The following is a 27,589-nucleotide window of genomic DNA, read 5'->3' on the forward strand; positions in this document are numbered from 1 at the left end:
AACTAGTCATATAATCTGTGATAATCTGCAGTTTCTTTTCTTTTTCTCCTCTGTCCCACTGGAGGGGTCCGGTCCGGTGGCCATGGATGAGGTGCTGGCTGTCCTGAGTCGGGACCCAGGATGAACCGCTCGTCCAGAGCCGGGACCCAGGATGGACCGCTCGCCTGTGTATTGGCTGGGACATCTCTGCGCTGCTGATCCGCCTCCGCTTGAGATGGTTTCCTGCTGGCTCCACTGTGGACGGGACTCCTCTGCTGTGTTGGATCCACTTTGGACTGGACTCTCACGGTTGTGTTGGATCCACGATGGATTGAACTTTCACAGTATCATGTTAGACCCTATTGCTTTCGGTTCCCCTAGAGGGGGAGGGGGGTGTTGCCCACATATGAGGTCCTCTCCAAGGTTTCTCATAGTCATCATTGTCACCGACGTCCCACTGGGTGTGAGTTTTCCTTGCCCTTATGTGGGTTCTACCGAGGATGTCGTTGTGGTTTGTGTTGTGGTTTGTGCAGCCCTTTGAGACACTAGTGATTTAGGGCTATATAAATAATCATTGATTGATTGATTGATGTAGAGAGAATAACTTTCCCTTTCAACAGCAATTCTAATCAAACAGAGTTTATGAGAGCAAACAATGATTACTTTTGGGAAAATTATCATCCAGGACCTTATAATTTTTAATCTGCAGCATTGCTCGCTGCTAAACAATACGAACTAACCATAATAGACCATAAACAAACACTTACTGTAATATTTTTCACTTTCCCTGGGATGGCGACCAATGGGACGCTCACATAATCCATTTTAGATGAAGAATTGATCGCAATCCTCACTGAAGGTAAAGAAGAGGTATTTTTTGCCATCTCGGGGATGTGAAAATAGACTAGCCTGTCTGTCCATGAATACATGTGTCTACTACCAGGTGAAAGATGCATTTATTATAACTTAGATAGAATTTACTTTGAGCAAGTGTGAGATGAAGCAGAACCAGCCGTCGGCTCAGTGTGTCAACAATATTCATGAGCTCACTGCAATCAACGCGCTGTTAAAATAGTCCGTCTGCGTCGGCACTTATAAAAACATTATCACTCATATTTCGTTAATTTTTAAGGTCACAGCATGTGAATGGAGTATTGTTAGCGCTTTTGAGATGTTTTTTAGAGCGTATAATGAGCGCAACAGAGGACCCTCGATCCATTGACTCAATTGTTAGCTTTTTATTTACTATTTTGAATGCATAAAAATCCAAGCATACCTGTTCATGTCTTACATAAAAGTTGTGAATGATAAACACCACATCAAAATAGCTGAAGAAATTCAAAGCGTAACATTTAAAATGGCTGACTGAATTTATGGCATTTTGTGATGTTTAAACGATGTTTTCACATATTTTACGGATTGTAAATACAAATCAATATGGTTTAATGCAGGGGTGCCCACACTTTTTCTGCAGGCGAGCTACTTTTCAATTGACCAACTCGAGGGGATCTACCTCATTTATATATATCATTTATATTTATTTATTTATGAAACAAGTTAAATGTGTTTAATGATAATACAAGCATTTGTAACACATATAGATGTCTTTCTTTCACGAAGACAAGAATATAAGTTGGTGTATTACCTGATTCTGATGACTTGCATTGATTGGAATCAGACAGTAATGATGATAACGCCCACATTTTCAAATGGAGGAGAAAAAAATTTGTCCTTTCTGTACAATACCACATGAAAGTGGTTGGTTTTTGGCATCTAATTCATCCAGGTTCCATACACTTTACAAGACAAACATTGGCGGCAAATTCCGTAGCTTGCTTGATTGACATTCACGGCACCCGAGGGTCTTGTGAGATGACCCTGGCTGCTGCCAGTTCATTATTATGAAAAAATGACAGAGAGGAAGGCGAGAAACACTTTTTATTTCAACAGACTTTCGCGCCGTCCCTTCCGTCAAAACTCTAAAGGCCGATTGCACATTTCCTATCTTCACAATAAAAGCCCTGCTTCATGCTGCCTGCGCTAACAAAATAAGAGTCTCGGAAAGCTGGCGTGCACAAGTGATGTGCACGCCAGCTTTCTGAGGGATCGCTTGTGCACGCCAGTTTTCCGAGACTCTGTATTTAGTTAGCGCAGGCAGCATGAAGCAGGGCTTTTATTGTGAAGATAGGAAATGTGCGGTCGGCCTTTAGAGTTTTGACAGAAGGTACGGCGCGAGAGTCTGTTGAAATAAAAAGTGTTTCTCGCCTTCCTCTCGGTCATATTTTCATAATAATGATCTTACAGCAGCCAGCGTCATCTCACAAGACCCTCCGGTACCGTGAATGTCATTTAAGTGACATCTTGGTGAAGATTGGTGATCACTAATTTTTAGGTCTATTTTTTTTAAAAGCCTGGCTCGAGATCGACTGACACACCCTCCGCGGTCGACTGGTAGCTCGCGATCGACGTAATGGGCACCCCTGGTTTAATGGATACGTCCCATCCATCCATTTCCTACCGCTTGTCCTTTTCGGGGTCGCGGTGGGTGCTAGAGCCTATCTCAGCTGCATTCGGGCGGAAGGCAGTGTACACCCTGGACAAGTTGCCACCTCATCGCATGGCCAACACAGATAGACGGACAACATTCACACTCACATTCACACACTAGGGCCAATTTAGTGTTGCCAATCAACCTATCCCCAGGTGCATGTCTTTGGAGGTGGGAGGAAGCCAGAGTACCCGGAGGGAACCCACGCATTCACGGGGAGGAAATGCAAACTCTACACAGAAAGATCCGGAGCCCGGGATTGAATGAAACGTATTCAAGCATATATAGTAGGGCTGGGCGATATATCGATATACACAATATACCGCGGGTTTGTCTCTGTGCGATATAGAAAATGACTATATCGTGATATTCGAGTATACGTTCTCACGCAGTTGCTTTTAGCTGCGGGCATTACATGACAGGCTCTCCTCGCTCTTTCGTGTCTCTCCTTCTCACAGACAAGCGCACTTTCTTACATACGTCACATACTGTCATGTCATACGTCACATACGTACATGCCGTCGCCCAGCAGAGAGGTAGCAGCATGGGAAACGTTAGCTGTGATGCTAGCGGAGCCATGCGAGTGGTAATACGAGAGAAAGAAGGTGCGAATGAAGGAAGAATTAATTGCCAAGAAAAATAGCAGGGGGTCTATCGTCTGGCGGGGGTTTAGCTTCAAGTGGGAATATGTCGAACAGACAACTGTAATTTGTCAAGTGTGGGCCAAACGCGTTGCTATAAAAAGTAGTATCACTGCTAACATGTAGCATCATTTGAAAAGTCACCTGCTAGAGAATGAAGAAAATTTCATAACGTCCGTAGTAACCTACCATATAGTGAAGGACGAATACAATTTGATTTCCTATTATGCAGCTCATTTATATTTGACACTTAAAGGCCTACTGAAACCCACTACTACCGACCACGCAGTCTAATAGTTTATATATCAATGATGAAATATTAACATTGCAACACATGCCAATATGGCCTTTTTAGTTTACTAAATTGCAATTTTAAATTTCCCGGGAGTTTCTTCTTGACTTTCCCAGACTATCAGGTACAGTTAAACTCACTAAAACACTAGCAACACAATAGAAAGATAAGGGATTTCACAGAATTATCCTAGTAAATGTGTCTAAAATCATCTGAATCCGTCCCAATGCAATCGCCTTTTTTTTTTAACTTTTTTTTTTTTTTTTTTTGTAGTCCGTTATCAATATCCTCAAACACGAATATTTTATCCTCGCTCAAATTAATGGGGAAATTGTCATTTTCTTGGTCCAAATAGCTGTTTTTGTTGGAAGCTCCCATTAAAAACAATGTGAATATGTGAGGTGCCATCAACATGTGACATCATCGTCTGCGACTTCCGGTAAAGGCAGAGCTTTTCTGTTAGCGACCGAAAGCTGCAAACTTTATTGTGGATGTTCTCTACTAAATCCTTTCAGCAAAAATATGGCAATATCGCGAAATGATCAAGTATGACACATAGAATGGACCTGCTATCCCCGTTTAAATAAGAAAATCTCATTTCAGTAGGTCTTTAAAATGTCTCTGACAATCTTGCACTTTCTGTTTTGGAAAAGACATGAACGTTTGTGCCACTGCTTAATAACTGTTTAATAAATACAATTGACTTAATTGTGATTTCCTTCTCTGCATGAAAGTTCAAAAGTAGCATATATTAATGCAGTATGAAGAATAATGTTTTAATGTAGACACATCGGATCATCATACTGCTGTGATTATATGCATCAAGTGTTCATTCAAGGCCAAGGCAAAATATTGAGATACATATCGTATATCGCGATATGGCCTAAAAATATCGAGATATTAAAAAAAGGCCATATCGCCCAGCCCTAATATAAAGTCAACTTGTTTTTCCACTCTTGTTGTACTTTAAATCACCCAGTGACTCATTTGTTGGCTGTTTAGCCTTGGGGATCTATTGTGGGCTTAATGTGTAATTAAAGAGATCTGGTAAGAACTAAGAGGATGTTTGGGAGTCATTTCTTAATTGCAATAGTGAACAAATCAGGAACGTACTTCCTGTGACTATGTTGTGCACATGAGGTCATGTTCTGCAACATAATTGCACCTTGATAGCACAAAAAACACTATCAAACACACTGGGTCTCCATGCGCTTCGTTAGATGAACGCTAGCATTTAGCTTGATAAGTTAGAGACCTTTATGCAGCCTTAGCACAGCACCCGAGGAAATGGGTCAGTGAAGTGTGGGAAAGCCTGACCATAATAAAGCACTCCCAGCTGCATTCCAATAAAGCATCTCCCAGCATCAACAACAACTGCAATGTGATGCAAGTTGTTCTTACCTGATAGTAGGCTTTGACCTGCCGGATGAGAATGGAAAGGTTCTGGATGCGCAGCGTGGGGTCATTGTTCACCTTCTTGTTGGTCCTCTGCACCGTGGCCTTGGGGTTTCTGGTGCAAAGAAAACAAATAGAAAGTCAAAATAGAAGACAGGAAGCAGGTCAATGCTACATAGATGAAAACATTGATCAAAACATGTGATCATGTTTGGCAAATACAAACCCCGTTTCCATATGAGTTGGGAAATTGTGTTAGATGTAAATATAAACGGAATACAATGATTTGCAAATCCTTTTCAACACATATTTAATTGAATGCACTACAAAGACAACATATTTGATGTTCAAACTCATAAACTTTATTTTTTTTTTGCAAATAATAATTAACTTAGAATTTCATGGCTGCAACACGTGCCAAAGTAGTTGGGAAAGGGCATGTTCACCACTGTGTTACATCACATTTTCTTTTAACAACACTCAATAAACGTTTGGGAACTGAGGAAACTAATTGTTGAAGCTTTGAAAATGGAATTCTTTCCCATTCCTGTTTTATGTTTAGCATTAGTCGTTCAACAGTCCGGGGTCTCTGCTTAATAATGCGCCACACATTTTCGATGGGAGACAGGTCTGGACTGCAGGCGGGCAAGGAAAGTACCCGCACTCTTTTTTTTACGAAGCCACGCTGTTGTAACACTTGTCTTGCTGAAATAAGCAGGGGCGTCCATGGTAACGTTGCTTGGATGACAACACATGTTGTTCCAAAACCTGTATGGACCTTTCAGCATTAATGATGCCTTCACAGATGTGTAAGTTACCCGTGCTTTGGGCACTAATACACCCCCATACCATCACAGATGCTGGCTTTTGAACTTTGCGCCTATAACAATCCAAATGGTTATTTTCTTCTTTGTTCTGGAGGACAGTGCATCCTCTGTTTCTAAATATAATTTCAAATGTGGACTCGTCAGACCACAGAACACCTTTCCACTTTGCATCAGTCCATCTTAGGTGAGCTCGGGCCCAGGCAAGCCGGCGGCGTTTCAGGATATTGTTGATAAATGGGTTTGGCTTTGCAAAGTAGAGGTCTAACTTGCATACAGATGTAGCGACCAACTGTAGTTACTGACAGTGGTTTTATGAAGCGTTCCTGAGCCCATGTGGTGATATCATTTACACACCGATGTCAGTTTTTGATACAGCACCGCCTGAGGGATCAAAAGAAGGTAATATCATCGCTTACGTGGAGTAAATTCTCCAGATTCTCTGAACTTTTTGATGATTTTACGGACCGTAGATGGTAAAATCCCTAAATTCCTTGCAATAGCTCGTTGAGAAATGTTGTTCTAAAACTATTCGACAATTTGCTTATAAAGTGGTGACCCTTGCCCCATCCTTGTTTGTGAATTACTTAGCATTTCATGTAAGCTGCTTTTATACCCAATCATGGCACTTAACTGTTCCCAATTAGCCTGCACACATGTGTTTGATGACCATTCCTCCACTTTTTCAGTGTTTATTGCCACCTTTCCCAACTTCTTTGTCACGTGTTGCTGGCATCAAATTCTAAAGTTAATGATTATTTGCAAAAAAAAAAAAAAAATGTTTTTCTGTTTGAACATCAAATATGTTGTCTTTGTAGCATTTTCAACTGAATATGGGTTGAAAATTATTTGCAAATCATTGTATTCTGTTTATATTTACATTTAACACAATTTCCTGACTCATATGGAAACGGGGTTTGTACATCTCCTACATGAATCTTCTACAGCAGAGAACTGCGTGTGTTAATCCGAATGCCGGGGGGCTTTTTCAAAGGAGCATGCGCATGACCACTAATGATGCTATCACGGGTGTCGGCACGTTTTAAGTGAGGTTCAGAAACATTCCACAGATTGTACACAGCAACCGCTATCTTCTAAATCATTTGTGTATGTCGCGGGAAACACCAGCAGCCCCAATTAAGAACAAACCTTTTTACTTATAGAGATATTTTTTTTACTGTTCACTGTCCAAAGAACAAATCATCTAATTAGTCTCGTTTTTCTCCAAATGGAGTATTTTTTATGACATTCTAATGACGAGTCGGACATGTGACTGTCATGTCATGCCGCAGCATGAGACATCACATGACCGGCTTGAAATATGTTTACAGACCTCATAATGGCTGGAAAAAAATGTATATACATGCTCCATATATATAAATACATATCTATACTGTATATATTCATACACAGTGGGGCATAAAAGTATTTAGTCAGCCACCGATTGTGCAAGTTCTCCCACTTAAAATGATGACAGAGGTCTGTAATTTTCATCATAGGTACACTTCGACTGTGAGAGACAGAATGTGATAAAAAATCCAGTAATTCACATTATAGGAATTTTAAAGAATTTATTTGTAAATTATGGTGGAAAATAAGTATTTGGTCAACCATTCAAAGCTCTCACTGATGGAAGGAGGTTTTGGCTCAAAATCTTACGATACATGGCCCCATTCATTCTTTCCTTAACACGGATCAATCGTCCTGTCCCCTTAGCAGAAAAACAGCCCCAAAGCATGATGTTTCCACCCCCATGCTTCACAGTAGTTATGGTGTTCTTGGGATGCAACTCAGTATTCTTCTCCCTCCAAACACGACGAGTTGAGTTTATACGAAAAAGTTCTATTTTGGTTTCATCTGACCACATGACATTCTCCCAATCCTCTGCTGTATCATCCATGTATCCATTTTTGTATCAAAAACCGACATCAATCTCTAAAGGATATCACCACATGGGCTCAGGAACACTTTAGAAAACCACTGTCACTAAACACAGTTTGTCGCTAGATCTAAGTGCAAGTTAAAGCTCTACTATGCAAAGCAAAAGCCATTTATCAACAACATCCAGAAACGTCGCCGGCTTCTCTGGGCCCGAGCTCATCTAAGATGGACTGATGCAAAGTGGAAAAGTGTTCTGTGGTCTGACCAGTCCACATTTCAAATAATTTTTTGAAATATTCGACATCGTGTTCAAAGGGGAGGCGAACCATCCAGACTGTTATCGACGCAAAGTTCAAAAGCCAACATCTGTGATGGTATGGGGGTGTATTAGTGCCCAAGGCATGGGTAACTTACACATCTGCGAAGGCATCATTAATGCTGAAAGGTACATACAGGTTTTGGAACAACATATGCTGCCATCTAAGCGCCGTCTTTTTCATGGTCCCCCCTGCTTATTTCAGCAAGACAATGCCAAGCCACATTCAGCACGTGTTACAACAGCGTGGCATCGTAAAAAAAGAGTGCGGGTACTTTCCTGGCCAGCCTGCAGTCTAGAACTGTCTCCCATCAAAATGTGTGGCGCATTATGAAGCGTAAAATACGACAGCGGAGACCCCGGACTGTTGAACGACTGAAGCTCTACATTAAACAAGAATGGGAAAGAATTCCACTTTCACAGCTTCAACAATTAGTTTCGTCAGTTTCCAAACGTTTATTGAGTGTTGCTAAAAGAAAAAGTGATGTAACACAGTGGTGAACATGCCCTTCCCCAACTACTTTGTCACGTGTTGCAGCCATGAAATTCTAAGTTAATTATTATTTGCAAAAAAAACAAAAAACAATTTATGAGTTTGAACATCAAATATCTTGTCTTTGTAGCGCATTCAACTGAATATGGGTTGAAAAGGATTTGCAAATCATTGTATTCCATTTATAGTTACATCTAACACAATTTCCCAACTCAACAGGGTTTGTATATCTACATACATACATTTATACACATACATACATACACAGTATTTTTATATATATATATATATATATATATATATATATATATATATATATATATATATATATATATATATATATATATATATATATATATATATATATATATATATATATATATACACACATACATACACACATATATGTATACATATGTATGTATATATATATATATACATACATACACACATATATGGTATATAAATATGAATACTTAAGTAACCTTGCTTACATTTCATTGCAATAATGACCCATAACATTATGTATATCTATTATGCAACGCTCAAAAAACACAATACAATGATGTTTTGTCTGAATTCACTTCTTGCTCTCCCACAATTGAGTACTTAAAGATTTCTGTTCCTGAAACATGCTCCAGACTTCAAAAAATATGTACATTTGTGACCTATATACGAGGGTCAAGTGTGGGGGTGGAGACGGCGCCGACTGCTTGTGAATGCATGCGTGTGTGTGTGTGTGTGTGTGTGTGTGTGTGTGTGTGTGTGTGTGTGTGTGTGTGTGTGCGTGCACGTGGTGGGTCGCTCATGTGTAGTCATGCATGAATGCTGCCTGTGCATGTCTGCATCTGTGCTCTGTGGAAAATTAGAAAGCTTCCACAAAAAAACAAAACACTGATTAATGTGTGTTTATGTTTGACCGAGAGGATCAGCGGGTCACGTAAAACGTTTTAACCTCCACTCACGGCTAACGTAACCGCCACTTTCTAAGAAGGTGGGGCGTTCCAAACAAGAAAGGGCCTTGTTACGAATAATTCTGCAGCGTGGACGTGTTAATTAGGCCTTTGATCAGCATCCGCACCGATGCACAGCGCCATTGATGCTAATCAGGGGGACACAAGGCTCTTTTTAATGGTCCGCATTAGCGGTCATGTGGCCCCCTCAAACAAGTCCATAGTAGGGGGTCTATTTAACCCTTGAATTAAGAAGTGGGGGCTGTAATCCTGTCAGTGTGAGGATGGTGACAAGCTAAATGAGCTGTGTGTGTGTGTGTGAGTGTGTGTGTGTGTGTGTGTGTGTGTGTGTGTGTGTGTGTGTGTGTGTGTGTGTGTGTGTGTGTGTGAAACTCATTTTCCAGCACATTCCATAACAGTAAGGCCAGCAAAAACATGGCGGAATACGACTCCCAAAGTCATGATGCTGCACACCCAGGCACGCTTCAGACAGAACCCCTGCAGAGCTCAGGCAACAAAAAAGGACTAACAGCTTTAATCGGGGAGAGAAATCCCAGATATTAACCCCCTTGCTATTTCTGCTGATACAGCAAACCTAAAGCTTTGGGCAGACACGTAGATTAAGAAGGGATGGCTCAAGCAGACGGACATAATGTGAATAAGATGGACTGTGGGTTCTGTTGATGGTTGATGAAGTTTTATGCAGAGCTACTAGCAGCCATGGGGCTTTCTCCTCTCTGAGGCCGCCTCTGATTGGCTGGGTGCTTTGCAGAGTACTGTTAACCTATATATGACAGCCTGCATTACGGTCAGCATGGGTAACCAGGCACACGCACACAAAAAGGGAAAAGACAGGCTACATTTGGCCACGTGTTGGGATAGAGCCAGTCCAAACATAGCAGCAGTGTGTGTCAGTGGGAAAGCTAACAGGAATGTGGGGGATGAGCTCTGATTAGCAGCAGCATCATGGATGAAAAGGTTCTCTATAATTCTGTGTGTCCATCTGACAACACACACTGCATTCAGTATTGTTCTCCAGTTAAATAATTAAGCCATTTAAAAGGTCCCAGCTTATACCACAGCAGGCACAAGACATTGCTACAACGTTGATCATACATATTTGTCCTTTAAAATTTACTTTAAAACAACGTTGCAAAATGGTCGTATTTGTAAATTGAGACAACGTTGACGTCCAAATGTTGGATCCATGTTGTTGGTTGTGAATTGACCAAATTTCAAACGTCAAATTAGGGCTGGGCGATATGGCCTTTTTTTAATATCTCGATATTTTTAGGCCATATCGCGATATACGATATATATTACAATATTTTGCCTTGGTCTTGAATGAACACTTGATGCACATTATCACAGCAGTATGATGATTATATGTGTATTCATTAAAACATTCTCCTTCATACTGCATTCATATACCGTATAAGTCGCACCTGCCGAAAATGCATAATAAAGAAGGAAAAAATCATATACAAGTCGCACTGGAGTAGGGCTGGGCGATATATCGATATATACGATATATCGCGGGTTTGTCTCTATGCGATATAGAAAATGACTATATCGTAATATTCAAATATACGTTCACAGCAGGACTTTTAGCTGCGGGCATACACTTCAGGCTCTCCTCACTCTTTCCTGTCTCTCCTTCTCGCAGACAAGCAGGCTTACATACGTCACACGTCACATACACACCCTCGCAGGGCAGAGAGGTAAAAAAAAAAAAGGACAGAGAGGTAACGACGTGGCTAATGTTAGCTGCTAACGTAGCCGCACGAGAGAAAGATGGTGCGGATCTGATAACAAATGAAGGAACACTTCATTCCCAATAAAAACAGCAGGGGGTCCATCGTCTGGCGGTGGTTCGGCTTCAAGTGGGAATATGTCCAACAGACAACCGTAATTTGTCAAGTGTGGGGGAAAAGCGTTGCTATAAAAAGTAGCATTACTGCTAATATGTAGCATCGTTTGTAAAGTCACTCGCTAGAGAATGAAGAGAATTTCATAACCTTAGTAACATACCACATGGTGAAGGACACATACTATTTGATTTCCTATTATGCAGCTCATTTTTATTTGACACTTAAAATGTCTGACAATCTTGCAATTTATGTATTGGAAATTATTTGAATGTTTGTGCCATTGCTTAATAACTTTAATAAAAATACTTTTGTTCAATTGACTTAGTTGTGATTTCCCTCTCTGCATGAATGATTAAAAGGAACATGCATGAATGCAGTATGAAGAAGAATGTTTTAATGTAGACACATATAAGATAGGTGCCAGCGCCCCCCGTCACCCCAAAGGGAATAAGCGGTAGAAAATGGATGGATGGATGGATAATCATCATACTGCTGTGATTATATGCATCAAGTGTTCATTCAAGGCCAAGGCAAAATATCGTAATATATATATCGTATATCGCGATATGGCCTAAAAATATCGCGATATTAAAAAAAGGCAATATCGGCCAGCCCTACACTGGAGTATAAGTCGCATTTTTGGGGGAAATGTATTTGTTAAAACCCAACACCAAGAATAGACATTTGAAAGGCAATTTAAAATAAATAATGAATAGCGAACAACAGGCTGAATAAGTGTACGTTATATGACGCATAAATAACCAACTGAGAACATGCCTGGTATGTTGACGTAACATATTATGGTAAGAGTCATTCAAATAACTATAACATATATATATACATGCTATACATTTACCAAACAATCTGTCACTCCTAATCGCTAAATCCCATGAAATCTTACACGTCTAGTCTCTTAAGTGAATGAACTAAATAACATTATTTGATATTTTACGGTAATGTGTTAATAATTTCACACATAAGTCGCTCCTGAGTATAAGTCGTACTCTCGGCCAAACTATGAAAAAACTGCGACTTATAGTTCGAAAAATACAGTAAGTACATTTATAAAGCGCTTTTCACAGATAAAATCACAAAGCGCTGTACAAAACTTAGTTGAAACATAGGCAACATCATAAAAAGGATAAAAATTCGAGTTAAAAGGTGCATTAACTAAAAAGAGAAGTTTTCAAATGTTTCTTAAAAGTGTCATCTTTAAGAGTATTTTTGTTCTTTAATTATTTCTATTTTTTATTTATTTTTTTTAAATCAGGCTCCAGCAAAATGGTAACTTTTCTTAAGCAGGGAAAAAAGGCTTGGGCTTGAGCAGTGGATATTACTTTATACTTTATTTATTTATTTTAAGACCTAAATACTGGTATTATATGTGTATATTTTTTAAGGTCAGATACTGATATACAGGAAAATGGCAAATACGGCTGCCGATAATCGGTCGATCTCTACACTGACAGCTTGCACAATAGCATAACGCAGCTCATTTCCGAACTACTAGCGCAAACTACAACAATAATAGGCTCAAAGTGGAGGCGCCATATAAACACACCATGTGACCCTTGGTATGTGGGGGTCCGTGTCTTGGCTTTTCATGGATTCCTTTCCCTCCGTCCTAGTCTTTGTCTTTTGTCCTGCCTCTCTACCCCTGTATCCATAGGCCGCTCATCCTTTACATTCCAAGCTGGGAAGTGAGTTAAACCATTAAAGCACAGTACAGACACACACACACACACACACACACTAAGTGGAACGCAATGATGCACAACATCGACAATAATTGCCTCGACTTCCTGCTGTAGCGATAGTCAATCATCAGCAAGAAAGAAAGCTCTTATTCCCTCCTCATGAAAAGGAAAGTGCTCTAATTGATTCCATTTCATTCTCAAGATGCTTTAAATGAAACTCAGCTCTTCCTGCAGTTGTTAGCGAGTCAACTTTTCTTATAGATTACGACCTGCGAGTCACACCAGGAGGTCTGTAACGTGAAGCAGATGGAGGAGGAGGGAAGATTTGACAGTAGAACTTCCAAGTTGTAGCTCGTCTTTGAGGTTTGCCCTTGGTTGTCTCATAAGCGCTTGGTTGTAAAACCTCAGTCTAGTCTGCACTTCTTTCTTCCAGAGTGTAGGCTTTTAAGACCAGCCTGCTGTGATGGAAAGGACGACCGGGTTTGAACTACTCTGCAGTAGCAGCAGCAGTTCTGCATCCCTGCCTGCCTCCTGCAGCTGGAATTCCAGCTATGTCAGCTGGAGCCTTGCTGAAAAAGTCAACGGAGGTTTCAGAAGACAACAACAAAGGGGTGAGAAGAAAAAGAGAGTGCGGGGGGAAAAAAGTGTGAAGAACAAGTGCTAACAGGAGGATAAAAATAAGCGAGGCACGAAGCAAGTATCTGGAATATTGCGGAGACAAAAACATGACGTCAAGCTTACGCATATTGTGTGACAGGGTACACTCCAAAAGAGCTTCAAAACCAGATCGAACTCATGTAATGATGTCACGGCATAGCATGCTGAGATGGATTGTTATAGTTGCGAATGCTGCATTCAAGTCTGCAGGAAAGTCGGAAACTCCCACTACGGAAGTAAAAACCACACTGGATAAAATGAGACGTGGGCATGATAACTATGTGAATGCCAATCCACTCACACATCTAAGAATCTACACCATAAAATCATATTTATTAATCTTCCACTTCCAACAAAATTTGCCGGCTTTCATCGCCCCAGTTTTCATCCGATCTGAAATGTTGTAGTATGTAAACATTCGGCTCGGCCAAGAATCGAGAGGCATCATATTTCGATCTTCCCAAATATCCAAAATCAGCACAAATTCCAAGTTTTCCAGACATGTTTCCCATTAAAAATTTATGGGGACGATTTTCAAGCTGGACAGCACGGTGGTGGAGGGGTTAGTGCGTCTGCCTCACAATACGAAGGACCTGAATAGTCCTGGGTTAAATGCTGGGCTTGGGATCGTTCGGGGTTGAGTTTGAAACTCCTCCCCGTGTGTTTCCTCCGGGTACTCCTGCTTCCTCCCACTTCCAAAGAAATGCACCTGGGGATAGGTTGATTGGCAACACTAAATTGGCCCAAGTGTGTGAATGTGAGTGTGAATGTTGTCTGTCTGTCTGTCTGTGTTGGCCATGCGATGAGGTGGCAACTTTTCCTGGGTGTACGCTGCCTTCCGCCCTATTGTAAATGAGACCCCAAAGGGAATAAGTGGTAGAAAATGGATGGATGGATGGATGGATGGATTTTCAAGCTTGCACATTCACACATTTCTCACCAGATTCAAAGCGTTCCACCATCCACACACTCCACTCAACCTGGACATTCAAACTACCACTTTCCAAATTCCAAATAAATTATAGGAATTCCCAAAATTCCCGGTTTTCCTAGGTCCTATTTCCACCCTTTTTTCTTTGTTACATTTTTCAACCCATTCTGACAGTTCCGATATCAAAACATCAAAGGTACTTTTTTTTCATATAAATTCCCAGTTTTCCCAAAATTCCAAGAATTACAAAACACTTAAGTCACAATTACAAAGTGTTACTAGGTCAACATTCCTCGACCAATTTAAAACATTCCAACATCGACCCATTCATATCCATCCATCCATCCATCCATTTTCTACCGCTTATTCCCTTTCGGGGTCGCGGGGGGCGCTGGCGCCTATCTCAGCTACAATCGGGCGGAAGGCGGGGTACACACTGGACAAGTCGCCACCTCATCGCAGGGCCAACACAGATAGACAGACAACATTCACACTCACATTCACACACTAGGGCCAATTTTAGTGTTGCCAATCAACCTATCCCCAGGTGCATGTCTTTGGAGGTGGGAGGAAGCCGGAGTACCCGGGGGGAATCCACGCATTCACGGGGAGAACATGCAAACTCCACACAGAAAGATCCCGAGCTTGGATTTGAACCCAGGACTGCAGGAACTTCGTATTGTGAGGCAGACGCACTAACCCCTCTGCCACCGTGAAGCCCCCCATTCATATCAACTAGGACAATTGTGATATCTTTATTTATTTATTTATTTTTTCATATCAACTAGGACAATTGTGATATCTTTATTTTTATTATTCCCAGTTTTCCCGAAATTCCCATTTAAATGAATGGACATTTATTAAAGTCTTACAACTCCCACATTTCTCACCCGATTTAATCGGTTCCACCATCCACACACTCCACTCATCCTGGACATTCAAATTACCACAAATTTAAAAAAAAATCCTAGAATTCCCAGTTTTCCAGAGCCCTGTTTTCACCCTTTTTTCTATCGGCTTCTCTTTCTACATATTTCAACCCATTCCACCATCAAAACATTCCACCTAGTTGTGACTTCAAAAGGTACCTTTTTTTCCCCCCTACAAATTCCGAGTTTTCCCGAAATTCCAGGAATTTCAAAATACCAATTCTAAATTACCAGTGAGGATCAAACTCCGCCAGGGCTGGCCTTTGTCACCGATTCTGTTCATAACTTTTATGGACAGAATTTCTAGGTACAGTCCGGGCGTTGAGGGGATCTGGTTTGGTGGCTGCAGGATTAGGTCTCTGCTTTTGCAGATGATGTGGTCCTGATGGCTTCATCTGGCCAGCATCTTCAGCTCTCACTGGATCGGTTCACAGCCGAGTGTGAAGCCACTGGGATGAAAATCAACACCTCCAAGTCCGAGTCCATGGTTCTCGCCTGGAAAAGGGTGGAGTGCCATCTCCGGGTTGGGGAGGAGACCCTGCCCCAAGTGGAGGAGTTCAATTACCTCGGAGTCTTGTTTACGAATGATGTAAGAGTGGATCGTGAGATCGACAGGCGGATCGGTGCGACGTCTTCAGTAATGCGGACGCTGTATCGATCAGTTGTAGGGAAGAAAGAGCTGAGCCGGAAGGCAGAGCTCTCAATTTACCGGTCGATCTACGTTCCAATCCACACCTATGGTCATGAGCTTTGGGTTGTGATCGAAAGGACAAGATCACAGGTACAAGCAGCCGAAATGAGTTTCCTCCGCCGGGTTGCAGGGCTCTCCCTTAGAGATAGGGTGAGAAGCTCTGCCATCCGGGAGGAACTCAAAGTAAAGCCGCTGGTCCTCCACATCGACAGGAGCCAGATGAGGTGGTTCGGGCATCTGGTCAGGATACTACCCTAACGGCTCTGTAGGGAAGTGTTTAGGACACGTCCGACCGGTAGGAGACCACGGGGAAGACCCAGAACACGTTGGGAAGACTATGTCTCCTTGCTGGCTTGGGAACGCCTTGGGATCCCCCGGGAAGAGCTGGACAAAGTGGCTGGGGAGAAGGAAGTCGGGGCTTCCCTGCCTAGGCTGCTGCACCCGTGACACGACCTCGGATAAGCGGAAGAAGATGGATGGATGGATGGCAATTCTCAATTACAAAGTTCTACTACGTCAACATTTCTCAACCGATTCAAAACATTCCAACGCCAACACACATCTCCAGTCCCCTTCAAGGTTTCTCATTGTCATCCGATTGGGTTGAGTTTTTTTTTGCCCTGATGTGCGATTTGAGCCGAGGATGTCAATGTGGCTTTTGAAGCCCTTTGAAACACTCGTGATTTAGGGCTGTATAAGTAAACGTTGATTGATTGATGCATATCGGCATATTTACAGGCAATTCCTACCCGTTTCGGTTTACACAAATACTGGTCCAAACTTCTCACATCCAATAGGGTGCTCTTGTTTGTTATGATGTGCCGTGGTGCAACTCATATCATTATGTTTTTTTTGCATTTTTGATCAATAAGAAGCCTTACTCAGCTATTCATACAGTGGAAACTGTTAATCTTGACGTTCCTCGGACTGGCTGAATGATGTCGGCAGTAGCTGTCAACACAAGGAAAATCCAAACCAAAATTAGACATTGCTTGCACACACTTGCCACATACATGAGAATGGGCGATAAAGGATATTTTAAATGGGCCAGTTGCACATTGTGGAAGTAAACAAACAGCAAAACTGGTTTAATAGAGCTGAAATATTAATATTTAATTATGATATTATGTTCCACATGGACACAATCAGAAAAAAGGCACAGCAGAGGATGTACTTCCTGCTTCAGCTCAAGAAGTTCAACCTGCCACAGGCGCTGCTGATCATAATCCACACATAATTATTCAGTGTGTCCTGTGCACCTCCATCACTGTCTGTCAGACAATCTGGACTGTGGAAAATATAAATCGGTGACAGCATTCCAAACCTATCCGGGACTTGTACCAGGGTCAAGACACGGGCAGGTAGCATTACTAGAGACGTCTCAAACCCTGGTCCCAAACTGTTTAAACTCCTCCCCTCCGGCAGTGGTGCAAGATAAGTCAACATTGAATCGACATTGACAATCACAATTTTGGAATTGCAATTAAGTTTTTTTCTTCCCTACTTACTGTCCGCCAAAACAACCCGTCATAAGAAGAGTTTCTGCGCTCAGGCTATCAATCCGATAAACATTGTAAAATAACTGAAACTAATCTGTCACTGTTAATGTACTAACTCATGCTCATGTCATCATCGTTTTTCTTTGCTTTATTCACCACTTCGCTATTATTTACTAGCCTTGCACATATTACTTATTTAAGTACTTGTTTATATTCCTAGTTGATCGTTAATTTTTATTGTTTACATTGTACAAACCCAACACGCACAAGACATTGAAAAAACATTCAGAACTTGTTGAATTAGGTCCTGATGTTCAGCAACTCAAACATAGCATTGAAACAACACGTTTATTCAATGTTGGCTTCTGACGTTGATTTGACCATTAAATTTTGGTCGTTTCTCAACCAATATTCTACAACACAAATAGAACTTTTTGACAACTTTTATTCTATGTCAGGTTGTGAGGTTGATTTGACCTTTTAAATTTGGTCATTTCCCAACCAACAACGTAGATCCAATGTTGGACATGGGGTATACCTAGGGGTGTAACGGTACATGTATTTGTATTGAACCGTTTCAGTACAGAGGTTTCGGTACGAGGGTGTACCGAACGAGTTTCTAAGCTAAAGTCTTAAAAATCTGCTTTGCTTCTTCTGACTCTCTCTCAGCACCCAGCATTGTCCCACCCACACAACCATCTGATTGGTTACATATATAGCGGTAACAGCCAATCAGCAGTGCGTATTCAGAGCGGTAAGAGCCAATCAGCAGTGCGTATTCAGAGCGGTAAGAGCCAATCAGCAGTGCGTATTCAGAGCGGTAAGAGCCAATCAGCAGTGCGTATTCAGAGCGCATGTAGTAAATGCTTCAGCGTCAACTACTACTAACATCACTGTGAGCTCATTGACCTTCTAAAAACTTTAACTGCAGCTCAGCTCGCTCGCAGTTCTGGCTTGAGTTGAAGGGTAATTAGCTTTTAGCGTAACGTTAGCTCATTATGCGGTGTGTGTGAGTGTGCGTGCGTGCGTGCGTGTGTGTGTTTTACGGACAGAAAAGCTTTGAATGGCAAGGTCCCTGCTATCACATGTTGATAAAAATATAACATTTACATAATAAAAATCAACTACAGGCTTCCCAAGTGCTGTAATAAATTAAGCATGATGAGTTGACTTGAAACTTATACTTTTTATATGTAGAAGAAAAGTTTTGTCATTTTATTTAATCTGAGCAACAATTTGAGGCAGGTTAATGTTGATTAACGTGGGCAGAATCATTATAGTGTTCCCAATGTTAAAAGGATAAAGCCATTGTTTACAAATTTGGTAAATAAATAACCCAAAAATTTATATTTTGCTGTTTTCTTACTGTACCGAAAATGAACCGACTGTGACCTCTTAACCGAGGTACGTACCGAACCGAAATTTTTGTGTACCGTTACACCCCTAGGTACACTGGTATTAGTATAGTACCGCTATACTAATGAATCATATTACTATACCGCCTCTGAAAAGTACCGGTCCTCCACCGGTGATATATTTTTGAAATTCTGACAAGGTTTGAATAAAAAGACATAAGTCATACATAGTCAATTATGCAAACCAAACAATGTGGTCATTGAGCTGCCCCAATCCCGCAACCCATCCATCCATCCATCCATTTTCTACCGCTTGTCCCTTTTGGGGGCATGGGGGGTGCTAGACCCTATCTCAGCTGCATGCGGGCGGAAGGCGGGGTAAATGTAAACGGTTGTACTTGTATAGCGTTTTTCTACCCCTTTTTAAGGAGCCCAAAGCAAGGCAGTATTTCCACATTCACCCATTCACACACACATTCACACACTGATGGCGGGAGCTGCCATGCAAGTCGCTAACCAGGGCCCATCAGGAGCAAGGGTGAAGTGTCTTGCTCAAGGACACAACGGACAAGTCGCCACCTCATCACAAGGCCAACACAGATAAACAGACAACATTCACACTCACATTCACACACTAGGGGCCAATTTAATGTTGCCAATCAACCTATCCCCAGGTGCATGTCTTTGGAGGTAGGAGGAAGCCAAAGTACCCGGAGGGAACCCACGTAGTCATAGGGAGGACATGCAGACTCCACACAGAAAAATCCCGAGGATGGGATTGAACTCAGGACCTTTGTATTGTGAGACACATGCACTCCCTGTTCCACCGTGCTGCCCATCCTGCAACTCACCACTACAAATAGACTGTGGACCTGCTTAGCGATAATGATGAAGTTAACAATACTACAACACATGACATAAAAGGACTCTTTTTTTTCTTGTAGAACTTAACCTTTTGGGTCTGGACAAGAGCGGCTGACCTTCAATGCGGGCAATTTTTAGTCACAAGTCGTACACAACGGATCAGGACTTGATAGGCCCATAGACATATTGTCGATGTAAGGGTTCTACACAACTGTAAACAATTTATGCAGGAAGACTCAACACACATTTCTATCATCAAGGCTAAAAACAAACTCCCTTGAGTGCCAGTCTCAAGCATCCCACACAGCAGACGGACTACAATATGGCCTTGAAGGCAAAAAAACGCTGAGCAGCTCCGATACACAAAGTAAATATGTAGATGAGAATGCAGGAAGGTGGGTTCATAATCTTATTTTTACTCATTAAATTGGGCCGCCAATAATATGCTACAGCTCAGGGTGGGTGTACGATCACTGGATATCAACAAAAAGCATCAGCTTGTATATAAAAATCGCCGTGTGGACAGACGAAGCCGACAGCGGGATAGGACAAACAGTGGTCCTACCCGAGATGGCGGCCAGGGGGCGGGGCATGCGGCGGAGAGGAGAGGCGGGACGCACTCGGAGCGACGCTGCAGCCAACCGAGTCAGGTGCGTAAGCGACACACCTGTGCTCAATCTCTGCATCTTCTGCTGCACTACAAAAGGGGAGAAGAAGGAACGATCGAGGCAGAAGTAGGCGAGGAAAGCACGGCGAACGACAACCACGAGCACGACGAGAGAGACCGAGATAAAGATGAGCCCCCGCAGCAGACGCAGCCACCGGGCACCAAAAGGTGCGCCGCGACGAGCAGGCAGAGCCAGCGAGCCAGAAATTGGCGCGACCGACTGGCCAGACAAAAGATTTATTGAAAAAATAAACAAAAGTCAAACCTGTTACGATGCGTCCTGTATCGATCGGCACTGCAACCTACACGATGATGGCAGGGAACCCGTCACACTCCGATATAAGCGTTGCGATACAAGCAGTCCTATTGCATGTTTACTTGCACGTTTAAAGCTGGACAGCCAGTTAACATCTGAATGTCCTCCAATACACACACAAGGTTGCTCTTCATTTTAGTCAAGTCTAAGGTAGACATGGCTATAGGCTACTATGAGCTAGCAGCTACACATCAGCTCAGCACACAATAGCACACAAGCTAGACATGCGTAATACGTGTCCTTCATTGAATAATATTGCACATTTGTCAATATAAACAAATGTCAAATAATTATAGTCACACATTATTAGAAAGTATCCAGTAACAAATGTCTCCGCATCATTCCGCATACTCCGTTATGAGTTAAAATTCATGAAATTTTGGGGGCCAGTAGGTGCCGCCAAAAACAATTACCACTTCACTTCAACTTAAAGACAGCGCACGTCCCTTCTAGATAGTGAATAATAATAAATACCGTATTTCCTTGAATTGCCGGAGGGCATATAGTATGCGCCTGCCTTGAATTATTGCCAGGTCAAACTCGCTTCGCAAAATAATTAGCGCATGCTTAGTATTACCGCCTGGTCAAACTTGTGACATTACGACTGACACTTCCCCTGTCATCATTTTCAAAATGGAGGAGGTTGATTTCAATACCGGTAATTTGAAATCGCATAAAGGGAAGAAGATTAAGAGCTATTCAGTAGGATTTAAGGTCCAAGCTTACATCACACTCAATTTTTTACTGCATGCCTTTGGTAAGTGCCGGAGTGAGAAGAGGTTTTAAAATAATTAGCGCACGCTTACTTTTACCGCATGCCTTTGATAAGCGCAGGAGTGAGAAGATTTTAAATGAATTAGCGCCCCGGCGGCAATTCAAGGAAATACGGTAGCTTAGTGTTTTTCACACCGACTAATTCAATTTGATCAAACATTTTAAATCATTCAACACTACAAAATAATAAAACTATGGATGATTCCTGCTTATATTGTATCAGATAACATTGATATCAAGGCTCCATTGTCGGTATCATAGGTGAAAAAGTTTGAGACACGCAAACTTATTAGCATTTTTTCACTCTTTTTCTGACTTTTATGTCTCTTTAAACATTCCTTTCCAGCCTTGCACAACTTCCTGTATAGATTTGGCAACTGCCTCAGCGAGAAGCAACACGGAATGCATTTCCTGTTTGTGATATTAGTCATAAGAGCCAATCAAATATAATATTCCCTCCCGCTGTGTAGCTTTTATCGTATATTCGGACTGAAAACAACTGTACTCTGGCGTCGTTGGACCAGTCGGGACACTGGTGCACCCGACTGGTCAAATGCGTTTCCAGGGAGCTGAAGCAGACAACCCGAAGTGACTCTTGTCACTCTGACAGCATTTTAATTGGCTGCCTCTCGCCGAGATGGCGAAGTAATTGGTTTGACAGCACTGAGGAGGTCATCTAATTGGCTGGGTAATGACAGTCATGAGAGGACTGGGGGAGCTGAGGGGGGACACGGTGCCATCTGGGTGTCGGCAAACCGTTAGATAATCCCGACGTCGCCCTCCGGGGGTCGACTGCTGACCGCCCGACACCGCTCTTGCTAGGTGCTGACGGCGGAATGTTCTGCAAAAGTGCAACGAGAAAGTAACATTTGGTGGCAGACATGTTTTTTGTGTAGACAGTAGCTATTGGCAAACACAACAATGTGACCATCACAACTGTGGGCCTGGTGTGTGTGTGTGTGTGTGTGTGTGTGTGTGTGTGTGTGTGTGTGTGTGTGTGTGTGTGTGTGTGTGTGTGTGCGTGTGTGTGTGTGTGTGTGTGTGAGCAAGGTCGGGCAAGACAACCACTGACAGCTGCCCGACTACGAAAACAAATGCACACACACACACACACACCAGATACACACAACACACACACACAGTCAGCCCCGTGCTGACACAGAAACCCAGAACAAAAGCGCACAAGGCTGGCCGTGACTGGCGAGCTCTGACTTCCTGTCAGGCGACTCACAGCTGCAAACACTCATGCCCGCTAAAACCTCAATCCAAACAACGGCAGCAAGACCCTCAAATCAGAACTCATCCGGGAGACCAGCAGGCCTCTGCAACTGACATGACATCATTCATCCGTTCATACCTCGGGAAGGAGTTTAGCTGCAGGGTCTTAAGAACAGTTCTTCTGTCATTTAGAGGATCTTTGACTAGTTTTTGTAAGATGTCCTTAAAAACGGTAGAGCATTTTTTGGGCATTATAGAGGATCTTTGTCTAGTGGTTTAGCAGCAGGATTAAAAACAGCTGTGTGCTCCTGTCATATAGAGAATATTTGACTAGAATTTTACAGGAGAGCATTTATATAATTTAGAAGATCTTTGTCTAGGTGTTTTGCAGCAGGGTTCAAAAAACAGTTAAAACGGCAGTGTGCTCCTGTCACATAGAGGATCTATGACTAGTATTTGTGCAGCAGGATTCTAAAAACAGTAGAAACTGCAGCCTGCTCCTCTCATGTAGAGGATCTTTGACTGGCATTTTTACATTAAGTTCCATAAAAACAGCCAAACATTTCTATCATATAGAGCAGGGGTGTCAAACTCAAATACAGAGTGGGCCAAAATTTAAAACTGAACAAATTAACCTTTTAATAGGGACCCAAACAAGTTTTGCCTTGAATATTGAACAAGCAAGGCTTATATAACTTTATAGTGACAGGAAAAATCCAGTTTCAAATAATAATAACAATAATTTCAAAATATCAATGGCATATCAAATCAAATTTAAATAAAAATTTAATGCCTCTTTTCTATTTGCAGCCTTCTGAGGTAAATATCAAAATAAACTTTCTCCACGGGCCAATAATAAATTTGAAAGTAAAATAACAATAAGGAATGAATCAAACATTCAAGCCTTGAAGTAGCAAGAGAAAGTGAATAAATAAAACGTTATTGCTCAGTTTGCTACACTGATTTGCTTTAACAACGCTTATATAACCTAATAGTGCAAAATCAACTTTCAAAAAACAAACGAAAAAATATCACAGAAATAACATTTAAATAATAAATGTAATGCCTCTTTTTTATTTGCAGCCTTCTGAAGTAAATATCAACATTAACTTTTTCCACTAGCTAATACATTTTAAAATAAAATAATGAGGTGGTCAGGGTTGGGGGGTGGCGTGGTTTGGTGGTAGCGGGGGTGGATATTGTAGCATCCTGGAAGAGTTAGTGCTGCAAGGGATTCTGGGTATTTGTTCTGTTGTGTTCATGTTGTGTTTCGGTGCGGTTGTTCTCCCGAAATGTGTTCGTCATTCTTGTTTGGTGTGGGTTCACAGTGTGGCGCATATATGTAACAGTGTTAAAGTTGTATATACGGCCACCCTCAGTGTGACCTGTATGGCTGTTGATCACATATGCATTGCATTCACTTGTGTGTGTGTGTGTACAAGCCGCATGTACTATGTGACTTGGCCGGCACGCTGTATGTATAGAGGAAAAGCGGACATAACGACAGGTTGTGAAGAACGCTAAAGGCAGTGCCTTTAAGGCACGACCCCAATATTGTTGTCCGGAGAGAAATTCGGGAGAAAGGTTGCCCTGGGAAATTTCCGGGAGGGGCACTGAACTTCGGAAGTCTCCCTGGAAATTCAGGAGGGTTGGCAAGTATGAGTATAAGCGGTGAATGCGGTGTTACAGCGGCAGCGCCGCTGTATAATACCGGCGGGCCAGCCCTAATGTTAATTTGATATTGCCTCAAGGGCCAAATGAAATTACACGGCGGGCCAAATTTGGCCCGCGGGCCAGAGTTTGACACAATGATATAGAGGATCTCTGACTAATGTTTTGGCGTTAGATCATTAAAAAGAGCAGCACATTTGTATTATATAGAGGATCTTTGACTAGTGTTTTTGGAGCAGGATTCTAAAAACAGTGAAAACAGCAGTGGGATCTTGACATATAGAGGATCTTTGATGAGCATTTTTACATTAAGTTCCTTAAAAACAGCACAACATTTCTATCGTATAGAGGATCTTTGACTAGTGTTTTTATAGCAGGATTTCTAAAAACAGCAAAAACAGCATCGGGTTTCTGTCATACAAAAGGATCTTTGACTGGTTTTTGCAGTAGTTCCTTAAGAACAGCTGAGCATTTCTATCATTTGACTGCTGTTTTTGCTGCAGGGTTCTACAAACGGTAGAAACAGAAGTGTGCTCCTGTCACATAGACGATCTTTGACGAGAATTTTTACATTAAGTTCCTTCAAACAGCAGCACGTTTTTATTTTATGGAGGATCTTTGACCTGTGTTTTTGCAGCAGGATTCTAAAAACAGTAAAAATAGCAGTGGGCTCCTGTCATATCGAGGATCTTTGACAGGCATTTTTACATCAAGTTCCTTAAAAACAGCAGAACATTTATATCATATAATGGATCTTTGAATAATGTCTTTGCAGTAGGTCCTTCAAAAAACAACAGAGCATGATTTCTCACTATAGACGATCTTTGACTGGTGTTTTTGCAGCAAGATTCTAAAAACAGTTGAACCAGCAGTGTTCTCCTGTCATGTAGAGGATTTTTGACGAGCATTTTTACTTTAAGTTCCTTAAAAAAATAGCACAACATTTATTTCGTACGGAGGATCTTTAACTTGTGACTTCGTAGCCGGATTTCTAAAAACAGTAAAAACAGCAGCGTGTTCCTGTCATATAGAGGATCTTTGACTAGTTTTTGCAGTAGGTCTTTAAAAACAGCAGAGTATTACTATCATTGTAGAAGATCTTTGATTAGTACTTTTACAGCAGGATTCTAAAAACAGTGAAATAGCAGTGTGCTCCTGTCACAGAGAGGGTCTTTAACTATCTTTACATAAAGACATCTTTGACTAGTGTTTTTGCAGGAGGTCCTTCAAAACAAAAGAAAGCTCCTGTAATATGGGGGCTCTTTAAAGGCCTACTGAAGTGAGATTTTCCTATTCAAACAGGGATAGCAGGTCCATTCTATGTGTCATACTTGATCATTTCGCGATATTGCCATATTTTTGCTGAAATGATTTAGTAGAGAACATCGACGATAAAGTTTGCAACTTTTGGTCGCTAATAAAAAAGCCTTGCCTGTACCGGAAGTATGTGCACGTGACGTCACCGGTGTGAGGGCTCCTCACATCTTCACATTGTTTTTAATGTGAGCCACCAGTAGTGAGAGCAATTCGGACCTAGAAAGCGACAATTTCCCCATTAATTTGAACGAGGATGAAAAATTCGTGGATGAGGATATTGATAGTGAAGGACTAGAAAAAAATTCAAAAAATAAAATAAAAAGCAACGGCTCCGGGCGGCGGCAGTGTGAGCGTTTCAGATGTAATTAGACACATTTACTAGGATAATTCTGAAAGATCCCTTATCTGCTTATTGTTTTAATAGTGTTTTAATGAGATTGTAAAGACATACCTAAAAGTCGGATGGCTGCGGTGAACACGCCAGTGTCTCAGAGAGAAGCCGAGGAGCCAAGCTCACAGCTGCCTTTTTTGACAGCTACTGCAGGAGGACGAATAATCCACTGATGTCCCTGGTAAGATATATATCACAATTTTCCCATCCAAAAACATGCTGGTTTACGTAGAGAAAGATGTTCGCTTGACCGCTCTATGTTAAAGCTTCACAACAAACAAAGAAACACCGGCTGTGTCTCGGTGCTTAAGACAGCTGGAATACACCGCTTTCCACCAACAGCATTGTTCTTTATAGTCTCCATTATTAATTGAACATATTGCAAAAGATTCAGCAACACAGATGTCCAAATTACTGTGTAATTATGCGATGAAAAGAGACGACTTTTAGCCGTAAGTGGTGCTGAGCTAGTATGTCCCCTCCAACCAATAACGTCACAAACACACATCATCATACGCGTCATCATTCCGCGACGTTTTCAACAAGAAACTCCGCGGGAAATTTAAAATTGTAATTTAGTAAACTAAACCGGCCTTATTGGCATGTGTTGCAATGTTAAGATTTTATCATTGATATATAAACTATCAGACTGCGTGGTCGGTAGTAGTGAGTTTCAGAAGCCTTTAACTTGCATTTTTATCATAAGGTCCATAGAAACAGGAGAGTCATCTTGTCAACTAGAAGATCTTCGACCAGCGCTTTATGCAGTAGGCACTTAAAACCCTCCGAGCACTCCTCTTGTATTGGAGGATGTTTGACTAATGGAATTGAACAATCAATCCATTTTCTAAGACAGAGCAGCCATCTTTTTCAGTGCAAAGCACAGTTCAGAAAATATGAAATACTCTCTTATGAACAGAAAATCAAAAATACTGGAAAGCTGTGTTCATCACCACACAACATTTATGATGCTCGGCTTTCCCCAAACAGCCAAGTCAGCAATAATGAACTTAAAAGCCAACGCCAGGTGCGTCGTTGCTAAATGTGTAACCAGATTTGCAGTTTTAATCTACAGCCCAGCGAGGAAACTTGGGGGGGGCAAGTGTCCTCCGGTTGACAGCAGACCCGTGTCAGAGGTGGCAGCCAAGGCCCTCTCAGGAAAATGGAAATATTATAAGTTTAACCTTGTTTCTTCTTCGGCGTGACCAAGCCCGTGAGCTTCCTTCCATAATTGTCTCATTCCTGACCCACCATCAGTGGCCCAAATACAAGGTCCCATTGTGTGCAGCCTACATTCACTCCAGGAGACCAATTGTGGCTATTGCAGAATTGGTTAATGTGCTCCTGGGGGGATGTAAAGTGTCGGTGGGGGGGAGGGCGAACTCACTTTAATGCGCTGGACACTTCATTAGGTACAGC

At 41.8% G+C, this 27,589-nt stretch overlaps 1 protein-coding gene across 7 annotated transcripts in view; it reads right to left on the reverse strand.

Moving 5' to 3' along the window:
- LOC133559457 (girdin-like) overlaps window positions 1-27,589 on the reverse strand; it is a 183,008-nt gene that overhangs the window by 137,112 nt on the left and 18,307 nt on the right. For all 7 annotated transcript variants that reach the window (XR_009808177.1, XM_061911231.1, XM_061911229.1 and 4 more), the window contains exon 3: window positions 4,862-4,970. Coding sequence is in view for 6 of the 7 variants with exons in the window: in XM_061911231.1 (XP_061767215.1) it covers window positions 4,862-4,970 (109 nt within the window). In the remaining variant the exon portion in view is untranslated. The remainder of the gene's footprint in view (window positions 1-4,861; window positions 4,971-27,589) is intronic.

The sequence above is a fragment of the Nerophis ophidion genome, linkage group LG09, assembly GCF_033978795.1.
Source record: "Nerophis ophidion isolate RoL-2023_Sa linkage group LG09, RoL_Noph_v1.0, whole genome shotgun sequence".
Lineage (NCBI taxonomy): Eukaryota > Metazoa > Chordata > Actinopteri > Syngnathiformes > Syngnathidae > Nerophis > Nerophis ophidion.